Genomic DNA, 23297 nt, shown 5'->3' with positions numbered 1-23297 from the left:
AATTGGTTCGGACTATACTTAGAATACTCTGTTCTGTTTTGAACACCATACTTTAATAAAAGGACTATGGAAGAAATGGAATATATTCACAGAAGATCAGTGAAGATAAGAGGAACTTAAAAAACTATTTCATTAAAAAAATAAAACTAAAGATGTTTTATACTGGTGATAAGATGTAGGCAACATAATAATAGCCACTATAAAGAATCTGAAAGTCCGTCATGTGTAATAAGAATTAGACTTCTATATAGCTCCACATACTAGAAACAGCATCAGTAAAGCAGATATTACAGGGCATATATTTTGAAAATATTTTTTAAACAACTACCCTAAAGATTTAATTTCCAAAATGGTCATTTTGGCAATAGCATTTAGGAAAGAAGATACAATATTTTTTAAAAACCAACAAACAAAAACTCCATAGTACTCAGAGTTGTCCAGAGGTAGGATGGAATGCCTCAAGAGGAAGTGAGTTCCCTCTCACTAAAGGTGCTCAGGTTTGTTATATGACCAACTGATGGGAGTGTTACAGAGGAGAGTCGAGCATCAGAGATATCTGTATTGCGTCACCTTTCTAGTTCCTTCCAATCCTTGGATACTTTGCTTACAACTTTTTTTTTTATATCTAATAAAAATAAGGGTGTATTATCTCCCTAAGTAAAGGAATAAGAAGAAAACTACCCTGGATTTTTGTAATTTATGCAAGTCTTAAAATTCTTTATTCTCTGCTGTCGAAACTAGAAAGAGGGCTTCCCTGGTGGCGCAGTGGTTGAGAGTCCGCCTGCCAATGCAGGGGACGCGGGTTCGTGCCCCGGTCCGGGAAGATCCCACATGCCGCGGAGCGGCTGGGCCCGTGAGCCATGGCCACTGAGCCTGCGCGTCCGGAGCCTGTGCTCCGCAACGGGAGAGGCCACAACAGTGAGAGGTCCGCGTACCGCCAAAAAAAAAACTAGAAAGAATTCCTTGCTCTACATATAAATTATTTATATATAAATAAAGAATGTCTGTATGTGTATAACTGAGTCACTTTGCTGTACAGCAGAGATTGGCAAAACATTGTAAATCAACTATACTTCGATTAAAAAAAATAAATTTATATATAAATAAATTATGTTGACTGCCAGGAAGGCATACAAACAATAGCAGCATTTCTTTTTCATTTTCTCCACAGCAAGAATGCTTAATTTGACTATTCAATAAGACAACTGAGAAAAGCAAAAAGAAGGTAAGTCAAATAGACTAAAAACAACAGTATTATAACAAAATACCAGAAGAAATTTTACTTTTAATAGTGTGACAGCCAAAAAATGATTCAAGCAACACAGAAACTATTTCAAGGGTGAATATATAAAGATCTAACCAGTAAGCTGAGATGGAATGAAATTCATTGCCTATGTTAAACCTATTTTGTTTATATCAACTAGGTTGATGGGGATTTTCCCATCAAAAGATATAAAACAGCACTTGGTTCATTTCTGCTTCTCATATAACTAAAGCAAGAGTCCCAAAATGTGATGTTCCTAGAAGTCCCATGAGGGAAATGCATCCCAAAATTCAACTAAATATTACAAACACAGACTCTAGGGCACCACTAAAGACCCTACTTGTCAACACAGGGCAGAGAAGGTATGCAAAATAGAGCAAGAAATAAAAAGGTAACTACTTTGTTCCCATGACATAATTTACTCACATCTGATTCGCCATTCACTCCGATTGCTGACATTTTTATCTACTTTAAAATAATATTTACTTTCAAAAACCATATCGACTTCTCTAAAATACAAAAGCACTGCCTTGGGGATACATACCTAGAAGCTGTTTCTGGACCACTTCCAGTACCAGTCTGATCTTGGCAAAAACTTCAGATGGCGATGGATGTTCCAAGTCAGTCATCACAGATTCAAAACGAATGATAATGATGTTAGGTTGGCTTTCTATCACAGCAAAAAGGGATGGGCAAGATGCCAGAGGCCTAAGGATATACTTCAGCAGCATCTGACCTGAAAGTTTTATGAACACTCATAAAAAATAAATCACTTCACAAAAAAAAAGATCTTCGAGCCTGACAACAAAAATACATATACCATGACATTACACAACACCCATTATGCATTGCAGGTTTTCCCACTGAAGTTTCCCAGATTGTCTATAGATTTTTATTTAAATTATTCAAAAAAATCAAATAAAATAAATACCAGCAGCTACTTAAAAAAAAAAAAGAAAAAAGGAAAGGATCTAAGCCCTTAATGAAAAGTGTAATATTTATACAATTCCACTTGATAAATCATGAGGCCAAACCCTGTGATCCATCATCAGTATTATTCAGAGAATACTGATAATTTTTCTTTCATTCCTTTAACAATGGACCTTCTGAAATTTCATGTAAATGAAACAAAGTATTATGCCTTACCAAATGACTTAAGCTTGGTATGTAGCTCCCCAAGAAGAGAAAATGCCAAGAGGACAGAACTGATGGGTGGCACAGGGGTCTTCTCTTCTTTCTGAGATGGCTCAGTGCATAAATGAAGTTCTGTTTGTAGGCAAGATTCCAAGTTGCTGATATCTAAGAAAAAGGGAAAAAATATCAGCTGTCTCAGCAATACAAGATGTTCCCATTTCTATTCCTGAGAGCCCACCGTCTACTAAGAGTCCTAAATATGTGGTTTTACTACAATACACTTCTAATGCAATCAAATATGAATTACTACATACATGTCCTTGGCATCACTTTAAAACAGGAAATTATTTCCTTTGGTATGTTCAAAGAATCAAACTGAGTGCCAAAGTAAGATGATGTGCATACAATAACTCCTTACTAAATATGTGTTGAGAATGGATAAACAACAAGGTCTTACTGTATAGCACAGGGAACTATATTCAATATCCTGTGATAAACCATAATGGAATAGAATATTAAAAAGTATGTATTTATATTTATAACTGAATCACTTTGCTGTACAGCAGAAATTAACACAACATTGTAAATCAACCATACTTCAATTAAAAAAAAGAATGTGCTGAATGACAGAATGAAGGCAAAGAATAAAAAGTGAGATCCTAGTTTCAATTAAGGCCTCCTATTCTATGTTCCCTCTTATGCAGTAAAGAGAACAACCTGCCAAACAAGTTTAACAGGGTGCGTTACGACAAAGAATTAACACACCTGCCACCTTCTCTTAATTTTACAGTCTGCTTGGAAATAGAATCTAAAATTTTCTAGATGACTTCCTTGAAAATACCTAATACATACAGGGTGGGGTATGTGTGTTTGAGTGTGTGTATGTGCATGCGTGTGTGTACACACATACATATACAATGTATTTGAAGGCCATAGTGGATATGGGAAAGGGAGCAAGGGGAGACTATGAGATTTCCCCTGAAACAGACTAAATTTCAAGATTAAATGCTGGAAAATATACCAGGTTTAATGGCATGTCTTTCCCATATACCCTCAGAGGTTTTACTTTGTGTAAACAAGATATCAAAGAGGGTTCACACCCAGAGGTGGGCAGAGGGGCTGAGAGCCAAGTAGTATAAATAAAAGCCAGGGCCAGAGTTATCCTACTTCTTCATCTTGCAAAGCAACCCCCATCTCATGATTTTGTCACCATTTTTCTCCAAGGACTGAAAAAAACTGGGCCAAACTCCAAGCGAGAAAGAATGGTTGAACAGCTTCTTCAAGCTTTCTAGAAAAGATAAACTGTTGGGATTAGAGCTTTGGGAATGGGCACATCCTACGATGCAGTGGAAACCGCGTGGTCTTAAAGTGCTACCACCTCCTCTACCACAGCCACACCACCTGGACCCCTCCCAATCATCTTCTCTCTTCTCTGCTCCTTCCCAGTGAAAGGGACAGAAAGAGAAATGCACGGGAAGTAACAAGCATTTTGGTCCTAACAAGCATTCTGCTTAACATGAGAACTCAATATAGAATTGGGAGATTAATAAATGAAACCTTCCTCTCTCCCAACATAAAATATTTGGAATATATTCAGAGGCCAAACTGGTTCAGGCAGATTAAGCAAAGCAGTCCACCTGAGGTCAGCAGCACCTTTTGATGGTGGGAACTTCCATACAATCAGCTTCTGCCACTCTTCTCCAAGGTGATAAAGTATGTTCTGTTTCTGTACTGTAAGCTCCATGCTGAGAGATTTCAGTATTTTTAAATCAAAGCATTTTCTGGATTTTAATAACTTCAAGCATATCTGTGCCTGGTAGTGAAATGGAATCACTGTTAACATTTCATCTGGACTCTAGGCAATTAGAATATATTTGTATAATGATAAGGAATACATGCAACACAAAATTTACTTAAAACAAGAATAGTACTGGACTTCTCTGGTGGCACAGTGGTTAAGAATCTGCCTGCCAATGTAGGGTACATGGGTTCGAGCCCTGGTCCGGGAAGATGCCACATGCAGTGGAGCAACTAAGCCCGTGAGCTACAACTACTGAGCCTGTGCTCTAGAGCCCGCGTGCCACAACTACTGAAACCCGCGCACCTACAGCCCGTGCTCCACAGCGAGAGAAGCCACTGCAATGAAAAGTAGCCCCCACTCGCTGCAACTAGAGAAAGCCCACGCGCAGCAACAAAGACCCAATACAGCCAATAAATAAATTTTTTTAAAGAAGAATAGTATTAATTGCTCATGCTTCAGAGAAAGTGTTTAATACCTCTTCCAGACGCTGAGCAGCAGTAACATACTTCTTCTCTGCCAATGCACAATTATATTCCTCAATAGCAGTAGAAAACTGAAAAGATAAGTATAGTTATCAGGTATTTTATTTTATACACCCTACTATTTCAAGTCTGTCTGCTTGTTTATTTTTAAACTGTGAAAAAATACCACATAGGGGATACCCATTGAATGATAAGACAATTGGAAAAAAAAGTAACTTTCTCACCACCAAAACACTAAAGTTTGATTTGAGTATACTGACCTCGTGTAGCTGTCTAAGTAAACTTAGGACTACTGAGTCTCTTTCCAACTGTTGCTTCAAGTCTGTAAATTCAGCAGTTGATACGTGAAGATCCCGGCGGACCTAAGTCACACACCAAAGACAAGTACTTTTAAGCTATACTATACTTAAGAAATGAAACTTTTACTGTAATCAATAAGCTTTATTAGGTGAATATAATTGATGATGAAATTTAAATGCTGGTTAAGACTGGAATAAAAATCACAGAATGTAGTAGGAAGAGACTTTAAGTGATCCACTTAGCCCAAACCCTTATCCTATGCAGGAATACCCGTTCCCATCAACATAATATCCTCGTGTCACCATGTATTCTTAGTTTAAGCAGTTATCTTTCATCAAAGAACTCATCCACCTGGATTACTGGTATCTCCACTGCCAAGTGATAATTCATTCTTCAGTTGAATAGTTCTAACTAATAGAAAGATTTCTCTACGTTGAGTGAGAATCCCATTCTGTCCCACCTTTTCAGGGACTTTGCACTATCAATTATTTCCTCTCTTCTCTATCTTTTACTTCTCCCTAAGTCATTCTCCATTCCAATTATGTGAATACCTATTAGAGCATCGCTCCTCCCATCAGATTTAAATATGATTTAAAATCTCCCCCCAACTCTATGAAAAAGTATCCTCCACCTTAGCAACCACCCTATTTCTCGGTAGCTACTTGATTTCTCTCTTCCCTCTCACAAACAAGCTTCTTGCAAGAGTGATCCACACTCACTGTCTTTACTTTCTCACCTCTCATTCACTCTATAACACGTGATCTGGTTTCTACCCCCGCCATTCCACCAAAGCTGTTCCAAAGCAATTGGTGCCAAAATACCAATCAAATCCTTGCTGTTAAATCCAAAGCATATGTCCCCAGTATTACCTTGCATCAGTACACTGCTACTTTCCTTCCCTTAGTTCTATGACACCAATATCTACTCATTTTCCTCCTGGTTCTTTGGCCATTCCTTTTCATCTTCTTTTGGGAGCGAAATTTCCCCCTCTGATCACTTTACACACGCTGATATTCCTTTCTCCCTGGCCCTCTCATTACTCTGAACCAACGGTTCTCAAAAAATAAACGTTTTTTTTGACCCCACCCTGATCCAGGGACGTTTGGCAATGTCTAGAGACATCTGGCGTGCCACGATAGAGGGCGCTCTACTAGCACCTAGTGAGTAGAGGCCAGGGTTAGTACTGAACACCTTCCAGTGTACCGGATAGGCCCCCACAGCAAAGAACGTCCAGCCCCAAATACCAGCTGTGCCTGTACTGAAAAGCCCTGCTCTCCACGCTCTCTGGGCAATCTCATCCATTCCCATAGCTTCAACTTCTAAGTGCAGCTACCTCATGTCCACACCATTTTCCTAACATCCAAATATGTATATGGATGGTGTGACATGCAAACTATCCTCTAAAATCCATTCTCCCACTCTCCCACAGTAACAGCGCAAGGCTATGCAGCTAGACTATATGTACTAGTGCCCTGCACAGTCAGGTGTGACCACGTGTCTAAGATCCCACCAATGCAATATAAGCAGAAGTGATGTGTACCATTTCCAAGTCTTAAGAAAACAGATGTGTCTCCTCTATTCCCTCTATTTGACCTTAACCTGCAGCTATAACTGGACATGGGGAAAGACCAACTTCAACCATGCAAACAACAAAATCCTAGAGCAGTGTTTCTCAAACTATAACATGCATACATACATATTGCTTGGTGAATCTTATTAAAGTGGAGATTCTGATTCAGTAGGTCTGGGATGGGGCCTGAGATCCTTCACGTCTAACAAGCCACCAGATGTTGCCAATTCCGCTGCCCTACAGACCGTTGGAAGACAATTCTTTAGGAGTCTCACATTTCTGCACTATCTTGCAAGTGAAGCAATTGACTGTCTTTTGTTCTGGACTATCTTTTCAAAAATGTTTGTGTAGTCAACAGCTTGAAAAATAGAGATGGCGTTTTCCTCCACAGCAAAACGCCAGCATGCTCACTACCCGTTAGAAAAGGTTCAGGTTCCATAAGCACAGAAGTTCTCTTCTATCCATACAGCCCACTGCACACTGTCCTGTAGAAACTGGGGCTTGCAGCACTGTGCAAAAACGTTCATCCTCTAGCTACCACTGTGAGTAACAAACTGTCCTTCACAGTTCTTGACACAGACTACACTACAGTAGCCAGGCCCTGGGTTGCAGAATCAGCCTGCTAGCCTAGACACTACGATTGAAAAATATGTATCTTGTCTGAGCCACTGCATTTCAAGTTCCCGCCCGGCCCCATCTTTCTTTACAAGGGTCTAGCCTCCAACTTCATACAATCCGACTGTGCAGCTCCATTTGTATACCCCACAGGCACCCCCTATTTAAACGCAACAAAAACCTACTCCTCCTCTAGATTCTGTTTCAGTGAATGACACATCAATGACCTAGTTCCCCAGTTATCTTTGACTCCGCAGTCTTTCAGCCCCCATATCAACAAATCCCAGAGATCCTATATCTTTTGAAAGTCCCTAGGATTCGTCCACTTTTCTCCACCCCCACTGCGATTGACGATGGAGCAGGTTGCATCCTGTCTTGCCTGATTACTTTAACTGCCTCCTAATGCTTTAAGCGCCGTCTCTTTTCCCTCAAGTCCTTTCTTCAGACTGCAAGCAGAATGGGATTCCTAAAACTCAAATCTGACATCACTCCCCTGCTTAAACTCCTCCATGGCTTCCACAGGGCAATCAAGATAACATCCTTACTACTTAAACGGATACACACAGTCCTTGCTTACCTTTTTAATCTCATCTCATGTCTCCTCCCACCACACTCTCTAAACATCTGTCATATGGAATACCTGCAGCTCTCCAGAAGTGACACCTCTCCACTACCTCCATGCCTCTACCATGCTGTCCCCTATGCCTGCCTAAACATTCCTCCTTCATCTTTTGCTTAATCACCCGCCACTTCAGATTTTGGTTTGGACACTACTTCCTACAGGAAGCCATCCTTAGCTACATCTGCTCTCTTTAACTGGATTATTCCAATTTTAGTGTATATCACACTATTTTATTCATCTGTAACAGGCATGAGATTCACATTTTGAAATAAAACACTGTCTAGTTCACCAACTACCACAGTATCTGGCAACCTGCAGATGCTCAATAAATATATCAAATATATATATATATAAACAAAAATATATATATAAACTCAATAAACACCTTTATAATGTCCACCTATTGAATCTAATTCCCCTTCTCTAGCCATAAATTTGAATCTTCCTCCCATATGAAAATACTGGACTGCAAATATTGGAAGTGTTTTTCATTGAAGCTAAACACCCTGAGTTTCGTCATTGTTCTTCAGATGGTACAGTGCTCAGGCCTGGACCCTCTCATCAAGACCAGTCACCTTTCAAAACGTAACAACCAGAACTGAATAAATTTCACCAGCCATAATCTGGCCAGCAAAACGTACAAAGAGCCCATTACTCTCTTGTTCCAGACACTTCATTTCTAACAGCACAGTCTAAGATTGCATTGTTGACTCATTTGTCTGACAAATACACTTTGAAAATATTATCTGAACTGCGCCAGAGTTGTAGAGTAATGGATTTATTTTTATTAAAACCTCTAACCAGAATGACTGGTAAACTCACTGTTAAATAGATTTTCTAGGTAGCTAGTGGTTTCTCCCCTTGTGATTCAAGTTTTTATAGAGAATTTTTAAAAATACATCTGTTCCCTTTCCTTCTTTGGTAACTATCACATAGAGAAGAGATTTGGTGTCTTTCCCTTAGGACCTTGAGAGTACCTCAACATCCTGATTTTGGATATCAATGAACCCTGACTGATAATTTAGAAATTGAGGGACAAGACACCTACTTTATTTAAATCTCTACTATCAGCTTGATTTTTTTCAACTGCTTTTTTTTCCTAAAAGGAAACAGCAAGGGAAAAATCCTGGTGAGATAATATATGTGAAAAATATTTTTTTAATTATAAAATGGATATTCCTGTTTCCAGACAGGCTTACTTCTTTGCAATGACAGCGCTCTGGCAAACGTGATGAACATTCTTAAAACCTGCCAGACTTTCCATAAGAAGTATAGCAAGCACTAGCCCCAGAAAGTGACACAGTACAAGACGGGCAGGGATTCTCTGCATGTCCAGGGAAAGTGGCTTTATGACAGGAAGTAGAGTGGTTGTGATTGGCGATCTGAGCCAATTTTCCAGAAGAAGGCCGAAAGAAAAGATTGTGCTGAAGCTTTAATATGCTGAGGCCAGCTGCAGATATAAGAGAATGCTGCCCATTAAGAGAGATAAGCATTTTAAAGTAGGAGATGATAAGGGAAAAGGTCAAATTATACACTTCTATGCTTCACCTGTTTTTGTTTTATTATGAAGACAATAAAATCCTGAGATTTTTTAATTTATAAAGTGCTATTAAAATATAAGACATTATTATTATAGCTTAAAATGTTTTTTTTTTTACCATAAAAAAGAAATTGTTTAAAGTATAGTTTTGGAAAATATTTGTATTTTAAAACTGGACGTTACCCTAAAATCATCTAATTCAACTTCCATTTACCAATAAGGAAAGTGAGGTCTTTAAAAGTTGTATAAAACTGAATTGTCTTAGAAATCAGGAAGTTGAACTGCCTCCCTACAAACCGACCCTATATAACAAACTATTCTTACCTCACTCTCTATCCTGGATTTCAGCAGGTCAATGTCGTCAGATAGCTTATCCACCTGGGTAACCAGGTCCTGTGCACTTTGCATGCTAGGCAGGAATTCACTGTACTTCTTGCTGATCATACTGCATACCTCGCCCTATTATATAGGATGGAAAAATTACAATGAGATGAGTAGGGAACTCTGTTAAAATACATAGCTCATCTTATATTAGGTATCTTCCAAGTTAGGCCCTTCTTGCCAGTTACCCACACCCATTCACCTTCCCTCCAAGCCAACGGGTTTCCTCAAAAAACATTTCTCCCACCGTTAAGAGTCCCATAACACTACTAGGGTGCAAGAAGGCAATGATCACCAAATCCCAACAGTGCCCAAGAGTTGTACAAACACTGAAAAAGAGAAACGAAGAGACAAAAATTCTCCTTTTGAACTGTTATCAGCTCAGACTATAGCCACTAATTTTAATCACACCTAATAGAAAAAAAAGTAAATGGATAAATTAAATCCATAATCTGTATACCTCAATGGATTTATGAATTTCTATTCTCTTGCTTATAAAATTGTAAGGCCTAATCTTAAAACCTTAAATTTTTTTTAAGATTTTTTTTTGATATGGACCATTTTTAAAGTCTTTATTGAATTTGTTACAATACTGCTTCTGCTTTATGTTTTGGTTTTTTGGCCACGAGGCATGTGGGATCTTGGCTCCCCAACCAGGGATTGAACTCGCACCCTCTGCATTGGAAGGCGAAGTCTCAACCACTGGACCGCCATGGAAGTCCCTTAAAACCCTAAACTGATTTGAGTTCCATTATCTCCTTTAATGCAAACTAATTTAATAAACAAATTATTGAATACTTTGCACTGAATTAGTCAATGCTTTGAAAGACACAGGAATAAATTATGCTTGCACACAAATAAATTCCTTTTAGGTAGGAAAGACAGTATGCACTTAAGTAATCAGAATACAGAACAGAGAAATGTAACATAGCAACAGAGTTAATGTCCTCCAGGAGCACAAGTGGGAAACAGAGCACCTCTGCCTGAGGGAAAATGGGGATATTTTTCATGCAGGGAACTATATTTGAGATGGAACTTGAAAAATGAGTAGAAATAATAATAGGTTAAAGATGGAGAAACGGCAACATAAGTAAAATCTGGGAACTAGGAAAAAAGTGGGCCTGTTTGGAGTATAAAAAGTAATTCTCAACTGTCTGAAGATTCAAGTCAGGGAAAATAAACTAGTGAAAGGGAAGTTAGGTCCAGAAAAGGGAGAAGCCTTGAGTGCCATGTTAAAGTAGCTTAATAGCCTGCCCTCTTTCCATCATATAAAAAGTGATGGGGCTTCCCTGGTGGCGCAGTGCTTGAGAGTCCGCCTGCCGATGCAGGGGACACAGGTTCGTGCCCTGGTCCGGGAAGATCCCACATGCCGCGGAGTGGCTGGGCCCGTGAGCCACGGCGGCTGGGCCTGCACGTCCGGAGCCTGTGCTCCGCAACGGGAGAGGCCACAACAGTGAGAGGCCCGCGTACCGCAAAAAAAAAAAAAAAAAGTGATGAAAAATCCTAAAGCCATATTAAAGAATAGATGCCAGTGACATGAATACTTAACATTTAGGAAATCATTTTGGTAAAATAAAACCATTTTTGTGCCTTTATGGTACAGTGCCAAAATTGCTCCCTTAAATCCAGACCTACACGGGTACACATCTTTTTATTTTCATTTTTTTAACATCTTTATTGGAGTATAATTGCTTTACAATGGTGTGTTAGTTTCTGCTGTATAACAAAGTGAATCAGCTATATGCATACATATATCCCCCATATCTCCTCCCTCTTGCACCTCTTGCCCACCCTCCCTATCCCACCCCTCTAGGTCGACACAAACCACCGAGCTGATCTCCCTGTGCTATGCGGCTGCTTCCCACTAGCTAGCTATTTTATGTTTGGTAGTGTATATATGTCCATGCCACTCTCTCACTTTGTCCCAGCTAACCCTTCCCCCTCCCCGTGTCCTCAAGTCCATTCTCTACATCTGTGTCTATTCCTGCCCTGCCCCTAAGTTTGAGAGACCATTTTTTTTTTAGATTCCATATATATGTGCACATCTTTTTAAATGAAAGCAACAAAGATGTGGGCAAATACAAATGTAGGGTAAAGATAGCAGTACAAAGTGGAACTGCGTGTGGTTTGTGCCTTTTGTTTTTGTATCAGTCTCAAGACAGCAGGGTCCAAAGAAGTGCTATTCACGTGTTTTATAACACCCATCGTAGTCTCAAGGGCCTGGAGGTGGAGAAGAGAGTTTAATAATATCGATAGGTTTTAATAACAAAAATTTCAGGGAGGGAGGATAACGGCACAGTCCTCCCAAAGCCATTATATTCATCCACAAATCGGACAGAGGAGGGGTGGTCGGGATTGCCCTCATTTCTATCCCGCTCCTATGCTCCCTCCCTAGAAACCTCGGGCTTCCAGTCCCACTTCCCCTGCCCTGCTGGTCTCCTCGGCCTTCGCCCTCGACTTCCCCATCCCTCCCCAGACTAACCCCACTCCCAACGCTGCCCCAGTCCCCGCCTCTTCCTCTCCACTGTCCCGCCTCCTCTCCTCCGCAGTCCCCAACCCCGGTCTGGGCTTCCTTCTAAGCCCCCTCCTCGGCCCACATACCTCCCAGCCCTCCCACTCCTCATTCCTCCCACTCGGCTCCCACGCCTGACCGCTGGCATCCACTCTGGCTGCCATGGCTCTACTCCCCCCTCCGTCCCTTTATAGCCAGCCGCCAGCTGCCCCGGCTTCACCTTGATCTCCTCCACCCGCTGGGTCAGGCGGCTGATCCGAGTGCACAAATCCTCCTTCTCCAGCCTCCCCGAGTGTGCCAGGACTTCCGTCACGAACGAGGCCATCGCCACCACAAGAACCAACCCGGACAGGGTCACTCGCTTGTAGCCAGCGCGGCAGCTCCAGTCCCGCCGGAGGCCTTGGCGCGCGGCCTGCCGGGAAACGGAGTCTCGCGGGGCCCAGACCTCCGCACGAAAAGCGAGGCCCGCACTACAACTCCCAGTAGGCACCGCGGCTATCCTAGCGTGGACTGTTCACGGTGTCCCGTAGTTGGCAAACTGTGCGGAGACGCGTTTTCTCCTTGCTCATTTTCAAATAGTTTGCCTTTTCCCGCCGGGTTTTCACTAGAAGAAAAATGTTTTTATTTAATAACCAGTCACGACTGAACTTTTCTCAGCTTCAAAACGCTCACCTGTGAAATTTATCTAGCCTGAAGACCTAACGAGCCCATCTTGATCTTTTTTCGTTAAATATTCATTCTCATGGGCCTCAGTGGCCGTCAGAGTTTATGTGAATGGTGCCCTCTGCAGTTGTGCAAGGAAGTGGAATCACCTCATTATAAATAAAAGTATGCTCATAATTGCACTCCTTTTATATATAGTATATATATATATATATATATATATACACATATATAACATCTATTAAATATATTATAAGTTTATATTATTTATATTACCTAGGTATAAATAACGTTAGTACTGTATGGAATGGAACATGATACTTAGCACTTTCTATCAGAGATTACAAATCAATTTTATCAAAACTTTAAAAAAATTGTTTCATTATTTAAATGTGTTACATACTATAAGATATATGTATGTATGTATACATATATGCATATAAATGCGTTACATACTAAAAGATTTTCACAATATACTATGTACAGTATTACAAAATAAATAGATATAGATACATATATAGAGGTAAAGGTAAAGGAAGTACACCAATTTAACTCTCTTAGTGGTGAATTTATGGTATTTATTCTCTTCTTTCCCCTGTTTTTTCTATTTTTCTACAATAAACATGTACTGCCTTGATTAAAATGCTTTTTAAAATTTTTTAAAGGTAGCTTGTGAGGGTGGACCCCCAAGTAGGTGCTGACACTAAGGTGCCTGTCAATTTTAAGTGCCTGTGGAACAATCTGCTTCTCCTAGTGACGCAGGGGCAGCTTCCTGTGACATGAGCAAAGGGGGTTGAGAGGAGAAGCCATAACTTCTGTTTGGTAGACCTGTCAGCCTCTCCTTGAATTCTAAATGCTACTAATAATAAATGCCCAGTGAGAAAGAAGGACCTGCAAATGAAATTCCTGAAAATTTGTATCACATATTTATTGAGCAACTATTATATGACGGACACTGTGCTAGGCTGGGAATCCAAAATATGTGAATAAATAATCTCAGGAAAATATGATCATTACTATCTTTGAGGTAGATGAGGGATTGATCCAGATGTGGTAGGGCCTAAATTTTACACACTTGCCAGGAGGCGGAGGACTCTTTAAGGAAAAGAATATAAAATAACAAATACAAAATTAAGTGCAGGCCTTGGAAGGGGTCTGTGCAAGTAACAGGCCTGGAAGCTTAATCCACCTCTAAGGAGGTACAAAGGGCAGAGGAAATATTGGCAGCGGAGCACCCAGTCTCTGATTGAATCAGGGAGGTTCCACAGTAATAAGGAATCTGAACTAAGAATGGAAGGAGGTGTCAGGTTGAGGTTCTGGAATCTTCCTCCAGGAAATTAAGCCATGAATACCCACAAACACAACTGCAGAAGCTCCACCTCTCCCTGAGCACTGGATAAGCTAAGGACTATTCCTCAAGTTTCCAGGAAGAGACAGGGGAGAGCCAGACTCAGGAAGGAGGAAAAAGAGCATAGGGAATGGAGTAAGATTGCTACACACAGACAGACAATGCATGCAGGCATGAATGAACACTTGAGCAAATAAAAAGAAATTAACAGCTCTTGGATTAGAAGAATTAATATTGTTAAAATGGCCATACTATTCAAAGCAATCTACAGATTTAATGAGATCCCTCTCCAATTACCCACGAAATTTTTCACAGAACTAGAACAAATAATGCTAAAGTTTATATGGAACCACAAAAGGCCCAGAATTGCCAAAGCAATCCTGAGGAAAAAGAGCAAAGCTGGAGGCACAACCCTCCCAGACTTCAGACAATACTACAAAGCTACAGTAATCAAAACAGCATGGTACTGGCACAAAAAGAGACATATGGATCAATGGAACAGAATAGAGAGCCCAGAAATAAACCCACTCACCTATACGGTCAACTAATCTTTTACAAAGAAGGCAGGAATATACAACGGAGAAAAAAAGTCTCTTCAGCAAGTGGTATTGGGAAAGCTGGATAGCCACATGTAAATCAATGCAGTTAGAACACTCCCTCATACCATACAAAAAATAAACTCAAAATGGCTTAAAGACTTAAATATGAGACATGATGCCATAAAACTCGCAGAAGAGAACATAGGCAAAACATTCTCTGACATAAATCATAGCAATATTTTCTTAGGTCAGTCTCCCAAGGCAGCAGAAATAAAAGCAAAAAGAAACAAATGGGACCTAATCAAACTTACAGGTTTTTGCACAGCAAAGTAAACTGTAAACAAAATGAAAAGACAACCTACAGACTCAGAGAAAATATTTGCAAACAATGCAACCAACAAGGGCTTAATTTCCAAAGTACACAAAGAGCTCATACAACCCAATAACAAAAACAAAAAACCCAATCAAAAAATGGGCAGAAGACCTAAATAGACATTTCTGCAAAGAAGACATACAGATGGCCAAAAAGCACATCAAAAGATGTTCAGCAACGCTAATTATTAGAGAAATGCAAATCAAAACTACAATGAGGTGTCACCTCACACTGTTCAGAATGACCATCATCAAAAAGTCTACAAATAACAAATGCTGGAGAGGATGTGGAGAAAAGGGAACCCTCCTTTACATTGGTGGGAATGTAAATTGGTGCAGCCACCATGCAGAACAGTATGGAGGTTCCTTAAAAAACTAAAACTAGAGTGACCGTATGATCCAGCAATCCTACTCCTAGGCATATATCTGGAGAAAACACTAATATACGAAAAGATATATGCACTCCAATGTTCGCAGCAGCACTATTTACAATAGTCAAGACATAGACGCAACCTAAATGCCCACTGACAGATGAACGGATAAAGAATGTGGCATATATATATACAATGGAATATTAGCCATGAAAAGGAATGAAACTGCATATATATATATATATATATATATATATATATATATATATACACACACACACACACACACACACAGTGGGATATATATACAGCCATAAAAAGGAATTAAATAATGGCTTTTGCAGCAACATGGATGGACCTAGAGATTATCATACTGAGTGAAGTAAGTCAGACAGAGAAAGACAAATATCATATGATATCAATTATATGTGGAATCTAAAAAAATGTTACAAATGAACTTATTAACAAGACAGAAACAAACTCACAGACATAGAAAACAAACTTATGGTTACCAAAGGGGAAAGCTATGGAGGGAAAAATTAGGAGTTTGGATTTAGCAGATACAAACTGTGTATAAAACCGATAAACAACAAGGACCTACTGTATAGCACAGTATCTTGTAATAAACTATAATGGAAAAGAATTAATATATATATTTATATATAGAAATATAGGTAGATATACACCTGAACGACTTTGCTGTACACCAGAAACTAACACAACATTGTAAATCAAGTATACGTCAATAAAAAATAAATTAAATTTTTAAAAAAAGAAATTAACAAATGAATGGGTTCTGTTTTCCCTCACTAATCCGACCTCCTTCATATTTCACACTTATCGTGGTTTGTATCTCTCCTGACTCACAGATTTTCATAAATTACCAAGAAAGAGCTCTGAAGAAAAGCCGAAGAAATAAGGAACAATGTCTGAAAGGATTCCTCCTGACCAATCATGTCTCACACACATGTGGCATGCCTGGATTCAGGAAGCTAAGTAACAAACACAAATCTGGATGGATATAGTACAAGCAGACACTTTCCAGAGATGCATAATATTTTGCCATCGTTTTGATTAGAACATGTGCTTGTTATAAAAGCAGCAGAAGGAGCCTACAATTTAAAAGAGCATCCCATTTGCTTCAAGATAGGATTAAGGGAGGGAGGGGGAGTGGTGGATGCAGGTATGGGTGAAAACAGATTGGTATGAGTGGATAATTTCTGAAGCTGGGTGATAGTACATCAGATTTCTCTATACCATTTGCTCTACTTTCGTGTGTTTGAAATTTTCTATAATAAAACATGAAAGAAAAAAGGCATTCCAGAAGTTTCTGCTCACCTCCTTCCACCCCTACAAGACTGATAAGCTAATCAGGCTGCTTAGGTGTTGAGACGTCATTCAGGTAAAGTCAAGATACTGCTTTTTCAGATGCTTCCTCCTTGCTGACTATCCCATGTCCCTTTTTCACACCGTAGTGTACCACAGGGCAATCAGTAGGTTAAAATATGTACAGGAGAATACATTGGTCAACATCTATGTCTTCAATATAATAAATCCCAATTTTCTTCCGTATTTTGCCATAAAGTGGAGCCCATGCCTGCATGCTGTGTCACCAGTGGGCAGGTGCAGCACAGGAGGCATCTCTGTTCTGGTGCTGGAGACAAAAATAGGAAATGTCACAGTCCAAGCCTCCTGGCTCAGGAGTTGGATCTGTTGCTTGCCAGCTGGTGCACCTTGGCAAGTTACCTAACATGTATCTCACAGCGGTGGTGTGAAAATTAAATAAGGATAAAGAATCTAGCCAATTTACATTCCCACCAACAGTGCAAGAGTGTTCCCTTTTCTCCACACCCTCTCCAGCATTTATTGTTTCTAGATTTTTTGATGATGGCCATTTTGACCAGTGTGAGATGATATCTCATTGTAGTTTTGATTTGCATTTCTCTAATGATTAATGATGTTGAGCATTCTTTCATGTGTTTGTTGGCAATCTGTATATCTTCTTTGGAGAAATGTCTGTTTAGGTCTTCTGCCCATTTTTGGATTGGGTTGTTTGATTTTTTGCTATTGAGTTGCATGAGCTGCTTATAAATGGGGAACAGTATGGAGGTTCCTTAAAAAACTAAACACAGAATTACCATATGACCCAGCAATCCCACTACTGGGCATATACCCTGAGAAAACCATAATTCAAAAAGAGTCATGTACCACAATGTCCATTGCAGCTCTATTTACAATAGCCAGGACATGGAAGCAACCTAAGTGTCCATCAACAGATGAATGGATAAAGAAGATGTGGCACATATATACAATGGAATATTACTCAGCCATAAAAAGAAACGAAATTGAGTTATTTGTAGTGAGGTGGATGGACCTAGAGTCTGTCATACAGAGAGAAGTAAGTCAGAAAGAGAAAAACAAATACCATATGCTAACACACATATATATGGAATCTAAGAAAAAAAAAAAGGTCATGAAGAAACTAGGGGTAAGATGGAAATAAAGACACAGACCTACTAGAGAATGGACTTGAGGATATGGGGAGGGGGAAGGGTAAGCTGTGACAAAGTGAGAGAGAGGCATGGACATATATACATTACCAAACGTAAAACAGATAGCTAGTGGGAAGCAGCCGCATATCACAGGGAGATCAGCTCGGTGCTTTGTGACCACCTTGAGGGGTGGGACAGGGAGGGTGGGCGGGAGAGAGACGCAAGAGGGAAGAGATATGGGAACATATGTATATGTATAACTGATTCACTTTGTTATAAAGCAGAAACTAACACACCATTGTAAAGCAATTATACTCCAATAAAGATGTTAAAAAATAAAAAAAGAATCTAGCCAAAAGTCTGGTATTTAGCCTCACTCAGTAAATGCAAATTATTGCCTTTCCTGTCGGAACCTGTCTCTTGGCAGCAGCAACAAATAGGAATGGAAGCTGGTGTGACTACCATCTATTTATAGCTGCTGTCCCAGCAGAAGCAGGGGACTGGGGAGGAAGGGCTTTCCCTCCTGGTATATTCTGGGTCTGGATAGGTTCCTTGGATTCGGGAATTTTTTTCTTCTGCTTACAAAAATACTAAATGATAAATATGTAAAAATGTATAAAATACATAGACAAGCACAAATAAGAAAATAAGAACTATCCATAATCCTTCCAGTAAAATAACCATGGTTGACATTTTGTGGTATATGATACATACATACATACACACACATAGATACAGATATATGCGCTTTTTTGTGAAAGTGAAACTGCATTCTATATACTCTATATACCGTTTGGTCACTGCTTTTCTCACTTAACAACGTATCAAAAGCATTTTTTTTTTTTTTTTTTTTTTTTTTCCCATCCGCGGGCCTCTCACTGCCGTGGCCTCTCCCTTTGCGGAGCACAGGCTCCGGACGCGCAGGCTCAGTGGCCATGGCTCACGGGCCCAGCTGCTCCGCGGCATGTGGGATCTTCCCGGACCGGGGCACGAACCCGTGTCCCCTGCATCGGCAGGGGGACTCTCAACCACTGGGCCATCAAGGAAGCCCCAAAAGCATTTTTCATGTCATTAAAATTTCTTCTACATCAATTTAAAACAGCCGCCTAAATTGTACATAATAATATACAATTATTAACACTAGTTCAGTGGATATTTTCATAAATATTGGTATATATTCACAGTAAATTAAGGTAAGTTCTTGGGCGTAGGGTGCTGGGTCAAAGTATGCAGATATTTAAAAGTGTAAAACATGAAGTCATGTTACCCTCCAGAAAGATTACATCAATGTATTTTCCCAGAACATCATTCTCGTCTTCTCGGAACTGGGGAGTGATTTAAGTGTATGAATTCACTCATCAAATATGTATTGATGGCTTACTGTCTGGCTTTTTTGCCTCTCATGGGACCCTCCCCCAGGATCCACACCCACATCCAATCTTGGGCACATCCCCTAAACCCAAACTTTGCCAAGTTCCTGGCACCTGCCTCAGCTGCTGAGTGGACTCCACTCAGCTCCCCAAAAGTCCTGCCTGCTGATCAGTCACCAAGCCGCCTGTCCTCCTTTTCTTTCTGCCTTTCCTTTGTGGTGGGAGCAACCATGGCCTGGAGTTTCCGTGAGAGAGCCCAGCTTGGGGGACTGCTCCTCTCTCTGCTTGGCTGTGTCTGTTCATGTGTCACCACCGTCCTGCCCCAATGGAAAACTCTCAGTCTGGAGCTGAACGAAATGGAGACCTGGATCATAGGACTTTGGGAGGTCTGCGTAGATCAGGAGGAAGTTGCCACTGTGTGTAAGGCCTTTGAGTCCTTCTCGTCTCTGCCCCTGGAGCTCCAGGCAGCCCGCACCCTCATGGTAGCCTCCCATGGGCTGGGACCACTGGGGCTTCTGCTCTCTGGTTTTGGGGCCCAATGCTTCCAGTTTCACAGGATCAGATGGGTATTCCAGAGGTGGCTTTGCCTCCTGGGAGGGGCTTTGGAGGCATCAGCTTTGGCCACTCCCCTCTTTCCAGTCTCCTGGGTGGCCTGTGCCGCAATCCCAGACCTCTGAGATGACAGCGTCCCTGAGATTGTGCCTTGGTGGGAGTTTGGAGATGCCCTCTAGCTGGGCTGGGCTGCTGGTGTTTTCCTGGCCCTTGGTGGGTTACTCCTTATCTCCTCGGCCTGCCTGGGAAAAGAAGATGTGCCCTCTGTCCAGATGGCTGTCCCTACAGCAGCCCCACCATCCTGTGCTCCAGCGGAGGAGTCCGATCGCTCGTTCCACCTAAACGCCAAGACCTAGGATCCTGTTCATCTAGGACAAGCTTTGCCAAGAAATCTATGGAACAGAGAAATGTCAGGAGAATCCTCTCTCTTCCTTATCCTCCATCACTCTATATTTGCTTGCCTCATTTTAGAGGTGGTAGTCACTGTCTCATTTGTTCAGGAATTTGACTATCTTGGTGATATGGTGATCCTAATTTCAGAATGAAAAATCAAGGTATAGTTTCTAGAGACATGTTTATCTGATTTAGATTTTATTTACATAAAATACTTTTAAACTCATAACATTAATTATATACTTGATTCTTTTATTACTAGGGAAAAAGTATTACAAAATAGCGTTCAACCTAGAAAACCTAGTCTACGGAATATGAAGATAGAAAAGCTAAAGATATGCCTTTGCAAATGAAAATGAATTATTGGCCTATAATATCACCTCAGGACAGGGACCCTCCTTGGGTTCATTTTCAGTCTCGGGTGCACGATTTGAAAGGGAGTTTCACAATATATCAGTCCTTGTGGCTGTACCCAAGGACTGCCCAATGTGGGCATACATGTGGAGAGAATTATCAGCTACTCGGAAATGTCTTTTACCATATGCAAAATCACATTATAAATCCCTTAAATGTTAACCTAAATGTCAGCAGAACTAGGTAGGCTATGGCAACCAGTAAAGTCCCTTTCACAACAATGACCCAAGTTCCTTTGCTTCCTGACCGCCTGGCCCAGGTCTTCCTCAGGCATTTCTGCCAAGTCCTCAAGGAGGAGCCTCCCGCTTGCTCATAAACCTGCTCATCAGCTGAAACTACCCTGCGTGTCCACCCTGATCCTCTAGCTACCATCTGCCTCCCACTGCCTTAATCAGTTGAGAGTCACCACTGACCCCCTCGACAATTCCCACAGGAGAACAACTAAGGGTGATGGTTCCCAGTGTCCCCAGATATGTCCCTTTTCTGAGTTGAGGCACCTTTTGCTCGCAGGACTGAGGAGCTGGTACTGTGCTTTGCCTTGAGGCTGTACTGCTTGTGCTCAGATGCCTCTCCTTCTCAATTAAATAACATCGGCACAGCCCTGGCATCTTGAGGTAGCCACCACAGAATACGCACACACCAACACAAGAATAAACAAGTTTGCCGGCATAGCCCAGACCAGTTCCCTTCTTTTATTTTTCCTGAGGAAATGAGTCTGCTCAGGTGCAACTTTGTCTTCAGCACCTGACTCAGTTACCTTCTCACGCAGAATAGCATCCTCTAGGAGTCACAGTTTCTCCAGAAAGCTCCTTTCCCAGTATGTCCTTTTGTATATGTCCACTTGACATACACAAATCCAAATGACTCTTGGGTAAATAAATTTTTGAGTATAAAAGAGCAGTTTGCATCAAATTTGTATTCTGGACTTCTCTGGTTCCAACGCCCATTTTATCAACTACCCCTTCTTGATTATGTTTCAAGGATCTTTAGGCCAAGTTTCAATCGGGGGTGAAGCTCAAATTTCCAAGAGTTATCCTTGGATTCCATAGGATCTACAAGAAGGACTCGTTTTGTTATTCATCCATCTGGCCGTTTATTCACTCTTTGAACAAATATTTATTGAGCACCTACCACGTGCTAGGCATTGTGCTAGCAACCAGGAATAAAACGGTAGGACAAAATGTATCCCTGCCCCTCATATAGGCAATTAGGGGAGACAAATATTAATGGGAAATCACATCAATGCAAATTGTAGTTGTGACAAACTTTACAAATCTGGAAAGGTACATGGTTCTATAAGATCATGCAATAGGAACAATTTAACCTAGTCAGGTTAAATGAGTGGGTACCCTAAGGAAATGATAACTGCCTACAAGCTAAAGGATGGATAGCAATTCTAGATAGAGAGAGAAAAAAGTAAAAGACAAGGCTGGTGAAGTAGGAAGGAGCATGTTGTCTCTGTTCTCAGAACCAAGGGAAGCCAAGCATGAGGCCAGGAACAGGAGGTCAGCTGACTGAAACAGTAGCCTGCTCCACCTTTCCTAACACCTTGTCCCTGGGCCGTATCCCTACCACACAGTTGTGTAGGGTTTAAGAGATGACAGTGCACTTCCACATATCTTGTGTTTTATTTACTGTTATATTGAGGGTTTTGTTTTTTTTTTTTGAGATTGGGAGAACAGATATTATTTGTTTTGCTAATGAGAAAATGAAGAATTTAGGCAACATGCCCATGGTGAGTAATTAGCTGGATGAGACTTGAATCCAAGGCTTGGATGCCATGGCAGGCTTTTGTCACCCACCCCATCCTGTTGTTTCATGGGGATGGGTGACTGAGACAATCCACCAGACCAAAGGGAAAACTAGCACCCAAGCAGAAGAAAAAAACCAAAGACCTAAAAGAAAAATCTTGTGCTCTGCACGTTTGTTGAGGTCTAAACAGGATCTTTGTTGCCAGGTGGCTCACCTGGTCCTGCTGGTGACCTGCAGCCCTCATCCTAATCCCACGTGTGCAGGCGCTGATGGTATTTTTCATCAGCATGTGATTATGGCTCCCTCTGCAAAGAAACTGGACACAAACTAAAGATTTATTAAGAAAAAAAATAGCCTGTTTTCCTAACTCTCCTTTATAAAGGACACAAAGGCATTTAAAAAATTTTTTTAAAGGTCTGCATTTTAAAAAAATATTTACTTATTAATTTGGCTGCGGCAGGTCTTACTTGTGGCACGCAGGACCTTTTAGTTGCAGCATGCGGACTTCTTAGTTTCGGCACGCATGGGGGACCTAGTTCCTGGACCAGGGATCGAACCTGGGCCCCACGCATTGGGAACTCAGAGTCTTACCCACAGGACCACCAAGGAAGTCCCCAAAGGCATTTCTTAAAACAATAGGAGTGGGGCAGGGACTGCTGATTGATTCCCAAGCAGTCAATAGCACGTCATCCCCTGAAGGAAAGGTGATCTGCATTCTGGCCAGAATCTACTTTTATAGAAAGAGTCTGAGGAATAAGATGCTTTTCGCCAAAAACTGCCACTGTTTTTATCTACCTGCGTTGTAGGGAA

General features: G+C 40.8%; 2 protein-coding genes across 2 annotated transcripts in view; one reads left to right on the top strand and one right to left on the bottom strand.

The window, feature by feature from the left end:
• The window catches only part of ZW10 (zw10 kinetochore protein), a 32948-nt gene extending 20309 nt beyond the window's left edge, over window positions 1-12639 (bottom strand). Inside the window, exons 1-7 of the mRNA XM_007452210.1 lie at window positions 12442-12639; window positions 9653-9787; window positions 4942-5043; window positions 4675-4752; window positions 4052-4211; window positions 2411-2563; window positions 1809-2000 (exon numbers count right to left, since the gene is read on the bottom strand). Of these exons, the coding sequence (XP_007452272.1) occupies window positions 1809-2000; window positions 2411-2563; window positions 4052-4211; window positions 4675-4752; window positions 4942-5043; window positions 9653-9787; window positions 12442-12546 (925 nt within the window). The 5' untranslated portion in view covers window positions 12547-12639. The remainder of the gene's footprint in view (window positions 1-1808; window positions 2001-2410; window positions 2564-4051; window positions 4212-4674; window positions 4753-4941; window positions 5044-9652; window positions 9788-12441) is intronic.
• A 6967-nt stretch (window positions 12640-19606) lies between these two features.
• Window positions 19607-20284, top strand: CLDN25 (claudin 25). The gene is given in 1 exon segment (XM_007472034.1): window positions 19607-20284. A coding segment is annotated over 1 exon segment (678 nt).
• The last annotated feature ends 3013 nt before the right edge of the window (window positions 20285-23297 follow it).

The sequence above is a fragment of the Lipotes vexillifer genome, unplaced genomic scaffold (genome assembly GCF_000442215.2).
Source record: "Lipotes vexillifer unplaced genomic scaffold, Lipotes_vexillifer_v1.1 scaffold743, whole genome shotgun sequence".
Classification (NCBI taxonomy): domain Eukaryota; kingdom Metazoa; phylum Chordata; class Mammalia; order Artiodactyla; family Lipotidae; genus Lipotes; species Lipotes vexillifer.
The sequence above is the reverse complement of the archived record's forward strand: the minus strand, read 5'-3'. Positions and strand labels throughout refer to the sequence as shown.